Source organism: Vombatus ursinus, unplaced genomic scaffold (assembly GCF_900497805.2).
Source record: "Vombatus ursinus unplaced genomic scaffold, bare-nosed wombat genome assembly UNPS02014841.1, whole genome shotgun sequence".
NCBI lineage: Eukaryota > Metazoa > Chordata > Mammalia > Diprotodontia > Vombatidae > Vombatus > Vombatus ursinus.
Window position 1 is genome coordinate 32,482,791 of NW_020954619.1, and position 6,490 is coordinate 32,489,280.

A 6,490-nucleotide genomic window follows, 5' to 3' on the forward strand; every position below is an offset into this window, starting at 1 on the left:
CCCTTCTCCTAATGTATACCTCTTTCTCACCACTTATTTTTTTAAAAGATCATCTCAATATAATCTACTCACACTCATCACCTTTGTCTATGTAGACTCCTTCTAACTGTCCTCATAACTATAAAGTTCTTAGAAGTTACGTGTATCATCTTCCCATATAGGAATTTAAACAGCTTAACCTTATAAAGTCTCATTACAGAGTTAACTTTTTGTGCTTCTCTTGAGTCATGTGTTTGAATGTGACATTTTCTGTTCAGTTCTGATCTTTTCATCAGTAATGTTTAAAAGTCTTCTGTTTTATGAAATGCTCATTTTTTACTCTGAAAGATTATCCTTAGTTTTGCTGGGTAGATTATTCTTGGTTAATTTTAGATTAGAATTAATCCCAGTTCCTTTGCCTTTTGGAATATCGAAGTTACTAAGTTTTGTGTGAATCCTTACTGTGGTTCTATGGTATCTGAATGGTTGCTTTCTGACTGTTTGCCATATTTTCTCCTTAATCTGGGAACTCTGGAATTTAGCTATAATATTCCTGGGAGCTTTCATTTTAGGCTCTCTTTTGGGAGATGGTAAGTGGATTCTTTCCATTTCTATTTTACCTTCTGGTTCTAAGATATCTCGGCATTTTTTAAAAAATAATTTCTTGAAATGTGATGTCTATGTTTTTTTTTAATCATGACTTTCAGATAGTTCAATAATTCTTAAATTTTCTTTCCTCAATTTCTTTTCCAGATTAATTGTTTTTCCAGTGAGATATTTCACATTTTTTCTATTTTTTTCCCCTGTTCTGTGACTTTATTTTATTATTTCTCGATGTCTCATGGAGTCATTAGCTTCCATTTGCCCAATTCTAATTTTTAAGAAATTGTTTTCTCCAGTGAGCTTTTGTACTTCTTTTTCTGAAGGAGTCCACTGAAGAAGTAAAATTTTTGTACCCCTTTTCCCATTTGGCCTATTTTGCTTTTTAAGGAGCTTTTTTCCTCAGTGAATTTTTGTCCTTTTTTTTTTATACCATTTGACCAATTCTGTTTTTTAAGGTGTTATTTTCTTCAGTAGTTTTTGTACTGCTTACCAAGCTGTTGACTCTCTTTTCATAATTTTCTCGTACCACTCTCATTTCTTGTCTCAATTTTTCTTTAGCCTCTGCAATTGCTTTCTTTAGCTCTTCTAGGGATTCTTATTGGCCTTATGTCCAGTTTGCATTTTTTTTTCCCTTTGAGGCTTTCCTTGTAGCTGTCTGTACATTGTTGTCTTCTTGTGAGTTTGTTTTGATTTTCCCTGTCGTGATAGTAGCTTTTTATGATTAGGTCTTTTTTGTTTGTTTGTTCATTTTTCTAGCCTATTTTGTGACTTTTAACTTTATGTTAAAGTTGGGCTTTGTTCCCGGTGTGGGAGTTGGGCACTGTTCCAAGCTTCAGGCTTTTTTGTGCTGCTGTTTTTAGAGCTAGTTCTGGGTGTTTGTAAGTTTTTTTGGTGTTTTTAAAGTGGTGTGCTCAGGAAGAGGTATGGTCACTGTTTTTGTGGCCTGTTCTCTGCTCTTTACCCAGGAAAGTTCACTGTTCCCCTGCAGCTACATGTGCTAGTGCTCCCTTGTGCCTTGAAACTGTGACTAGGGCCTCTGCTCTTCTGCTCCCTTTAGTGCTTATACTCTTCTTGACCTTGAAATTGCATGTGCACAATGCATCAGGTTCCTGTACCCAGTGCCAGTTCAGGGTCCCTTGTAATCCTTCTGACCAGTTGTTTCAACACCCCTCCACCCCCTGCCTTACTGTGTCTGAGCTGAGAGCCCTGAAAAGCTGCTTGCTGCCACTATGGCAGCCACCACCAAGGCCCACAACTGATGCTATCTCACTGTGTGTGCTCCAGGCCAAGGCCCCACCCAAGTGTCACAGACCTCACCTGCTTACTTCCTAAGTTGTCTTGGACTAGAAAAATGTCTCACCCTGAACTGGCTCTGTTGCTTCAAAATTTGATTGTAGGTATTATCTTAAAATTGGCGGAGGGGAATGTTGGAAGAGTCAGGCTGGATTGCTCCCTTTACTCTGCCATCTTGGTTCTGCCTCCTCCTTCATGAGTTTTTCATGAGTTGCTATAGTTTCCATCTCCCAAACTCAAAAACTGGTAGCCTTCTGGTTTTAAGTATCTCATTTAGCTAAGTATAGTCTTCAGTCAATAGGAATTATCTTACCTTGGACTCATTAAAAACCTTTTCAGCTTACCAGATCCTATCTTCTATAGGCATATGCCATCAGAACTCTTTGCCGTAATGAGGAATTAGAGTAGGACTTTGTTGGTCACTATAATGCTGTAGAACTTAGGATAGGGTAGAAAAGCATGTGTAAGATTTTGACCTGCTCACTTACGATTTCATATTATAGGATTTTTTGAGTTTTTAAAAATCTTTTACTAGGTTCAGGGAGCCAGTTTCCGAGGTTGGAAAGAAGTGACCTCAATGTTTAATAAAGATGATGAACAGCAACTACTAGAAAAATGCAAATCTCCAAAGTTTAAAGGGTAAGTAGTAAAAGATTGTTAAAAAAAAATTAACATTGACAGAATAAGACTGGAAAACAGGCTTGAATGAATAAAGAAAATGATTTATTGTGTCTAGTTTAATTATAATAAAATGTATCTATGTCTTAATTTTCAAGCATTTTGGGAAATTTTTGTTGTTTGGTCATTTGAGTCATGTCTGATTCTTTGTGACCTTTTCTCCAGCTCATTTTACAGGTGAAGAACTGAGGGCAAACAGGGTTAAGTGACTTGTATAGGGTTATACAGCTAGAAAGTATCTGAGGCCAGATTTGAACTGATCAAGATGAGTCTGCCTGATTCCAAGCCCAGTGTTCTATCCACTGCGCCACCTATTAACACTTTCAAGCAAGTGGTAGTAGTTTTATTTTTAAGGAATTGTACATGGTCAACAAATTAGCTATATTTGTGATGTTACAATTATTTGTTATACTTGTAAACTTTTCATAATTTCTTTACTTCTATTCCTATAAATTAACCAATTGAACGGTTTTAAAAATCTGGTATTTGTGTATTTTAAACAAAAACTGCATTCAGTTTGATATGATTTTGAAATTTGGGGATTTTTTTTGTTGTTATTACTGAAACTTGAATTTTCACTTGAAATAATTAATTAGCCTTTAAGCAACTTCAGTGATACTCAAGCATAAAAAGAGCTTTAAAAGATAAAACAGACATTAGAAATTAGGCATTATTAAGTTTTAGTGGCTTACAAATATATACATTTACATGTACACTGTACATGTAAATTATTTTTATTATATATTTTTACATTGGTAATTCCAGTATGTACATTTTTAAAAGATGAATTGACTGCAAGTACTTTTCTTTATTCTAATGACTATTATAACCTTTCACTTTACTTTAGCTAGCTAAGTAGATTTGACCTAAACAACATTCTGTTCTGGATGAACTGGTTTCAGTAAGTCTTGTTAATAGGCAGGATGATCAACTAGATAATTTTTAAAGCTTTCTTTCAGTCTGTTTATGTTATGGAGCCCTTTCCCAATTCTAGGTATAGTTTACTTTGTGGAGTAGATGCTTTTCTGAATTTTAGGCATTTAAAGAAAATAAAGCCACTTGTTAAACTTGCTTTGGGGGAGAATCCTAGTTAAAGGCATTCAGTTACATATACTTTCTGTAAATTGAATAACCACCTCTTGATTGTAACCTATATTTTTTTAGTCATACCTCAAATAATGTTTTGCAATTATTAATACATTTTTATCAGTTTGCACTATAATATAAGCTGATCCTTGCATTGTTCCTTGCCCCTAATGTTTTTTCATGGTAACTGTTAATCTAAAGTTAAATGGTGTCTGATTCAGATTTCTAAGTTCCTCAAAGTAAATTGTGTGCAGCAATGGTTTCAAACTCAAATAGAAACACAGGCCACTAAACTATACATAAGGATCCTTCCAGGCCACATATTGAATTAAAAGAACACATAGTAATATTATCTGTGTTCTATTGCATTCTTACTTGTTTTATTAAATATTTTCCAATTACATTTTAATCTGATTAGGGCCATAAATGCCATCCACAATGGGTCATGTGTCTGACACCACTGGTATACAGTTTATTGTTTTTAACCTAGCTTCCATTTCTTATCCTAAAATTTACCTTTAGTCCATTATCCTTACCTTAGCAGAGCCATAGTTCTCTCACAATGAAGAACTAAAGTTCTTTTCTTTGCTTGTAAATTTGACTGAGCTTCCACTATAAAAAATTTTTTTAAAAGAGCTCTAGGATGAAATCTCTACTTTCAATAATAAGAAAAATGCCAAATACATGACATTCCCTCTACCTCTGCAGTTGTGACCCCCTGAACACCTTAGTAAATAAATAGTCTTTCTTCATGAGTTGCTATGTCTTCCCCTATCCCAGTTCATCTTTTGGTAACTAATCCTTTGATACATCTCAATAAACTATTAATTTTTGGTATTCATTTTAGATTGTTTGAGAATGTTAATTTTGTAAATTTAAAGTTTTGAAGAATATTTTCAAAATGATTTTATTAGCTCCCCCAGTTAAAAACTACCTGATATTTTATATGCCTAAATTATTTTAAAGAATTGCTTTAATTGGAAGCACACAAATATCACAGTGCCTTTTGGAGAAAGTTGTTCAATATTTAACATTTTCGTCTACCTCAGAACTAACTTAAGAATAAAAGAAGACGTGAAGACTGAAAAGAAATCTGGATTTTGGGACAGTTTGGTGTTAAAACAGAATATACAATCTAAGAAACCAGATGAGATCGAGGGATGGGAGCCACCTCAGATTACTCTTGAAGATCCAGCCACTGATGTAGGTGACTCTTCTAGGGACCATCTCTCCTGGCCAGGTTGGGAAGACGAGACTAAAGGTTCCACTAAATACACCAACCTGACCAGCTCAGGAAACAGTTCCAGGTGGAGTATCAAATCAGCTGGAAAATTGGTCAGCATTAGACGTCAAAGCAAAGGTAATCTTACTGATAACTGGGAAGAATTAGAATGATAATTGCAATTTGAAATACTTCATAAATGAAAATGTTTTTTGATGTCTATGTATAAGTCAAACCAAAATTTGCTCAATATTGCACCCGTATGCTTGGTTTTGTTCAGATTCTTATATTTTCTGTTATTTTTAATTAGTTTATCAACAGATGATTCATCTGTTTTCTTCATTTAAAAAAAAATAGAAAACCTGTTTTGTGCCTATTTTCCACATTTGGATTTTTCCAGTATGTCAAATTGTTGAGATAACCAAAAATACTGCATTTTCTGTGTGAATGTATACACTGGTTTTGAATTTGACTGCCTTATCTAGAAACTTCTAGGCTCTTGGGACCCCAAGACTTCTGAAGCTACAGATGTTAATTTTGGATGACTTCCATTAAAAAGCCAGTGTTGATTTGTAATTTGCCACAAAACTCTTTTCATGCCATAGTTATAATTCTAGGTTTTTTTGACTGAGAATCTTCTTTTCCTTGTTTTTTAATTAGTCATTCTGTTTCTGTGTGTATGTTATATGAAATATGAGGCTGTAGCAGTTGTACAATTCTCTTCCATTGCCAGAAATTTGCAATCAGAGAGTCAATAAGTCTTCCAAAGGTTAAGCTAAAAATTACTTAATTTAGCAAAAAATCAGAATTTGCATTAAAAAAAAAACTTGGCAAAACAGTTAAATAGGAAAATAAAGGGTTATAATTGAGTGCAAAATGTTAAATAAAAAATTATATTCATGCAATGCCTATGGAGAAGTAGCTTCTAGTTTGCACATGAATAGTAATGATTTTGGTTTGGTTTTGTTTTTCCTTAGTTCTCCTTCTTGACTTTTAAATATTGATCTTATTTTTAAATTATTTATTTTAAAAAGTCACTGTGCTTTTATGTTGTCAGAGTAACTAAGGAATGATAGGATGTGTGCTAACTACATGTCTTGGTACTCTTAATTTTAGTTTGGGAATTAAATTGATGTATTTCTGTTCATTATAGATTTCAAACTATATAAAAACTGAAAGTGCCTCTTTTTCTATTATAACCACAGATTTGGGTTTAATTTTCAAAATGATATTCTTAATGTAATGGATGTTAGTTACATCTTATCTTGTAAAGAAAATGCCTATTTTTAGCAGAAAAATAATTTATGGCTGATCCATTATCACTATGAAGTTATTTCTTGAAGTAAAAAATGTTTAAATCTTTTATTGTTGTCTTATGTGCTCATGTCAGGTGTCTTTAGCAATATGCCACTTCACCAGGGATGCTTAGATAGCCCTTTTATGTGAATCACCAACTTGTTTGAGGAGGAAAAAAAAAAGTCATAGCTTTTATTTTCTTGGGGTTTTTTCAGGAGGTTATATTCTTCAAAACACACAATTTACCAACGTTGTTATATTGCACTCTCCCTGTTCCCTGCAAACCATATAATGCAGTTGTACTTCTGTGCAGTTCAGTTTAAATGGACTTTC

General features: G+C 33.6%; 1 protein-coding gene across 2 annotated transcripts in view; it reads left to right on the top strand.

Moving 5' to 3' along the window:
- The window catches only part of TDRP (testis development related protein), a 55,919-nt gene extending 49,695 nt beyond the window's left edge, over positions 1–6,224 (top strand). For both annotated transcript variants that reach the window (XM_027840241.1, XM_027840242.1), the window contains exons 4-5: positions 2,411–2,514; positions 4,689–6,224. In XM_027840241.1, the coding sequence (XP_027696042.1) occupies positions 2,411–2,514; positions 4,689–5,034 (450 nt within the window). In that variant the 3' untranslated portion in view covers positions 5,035–6,224. The remainder of the gene's footprint in view (positions 1–2,410; positions 2,515–4,688) is intronic.
- Positions 6,225–6,490: the final 266 nt, after the last annotated feature.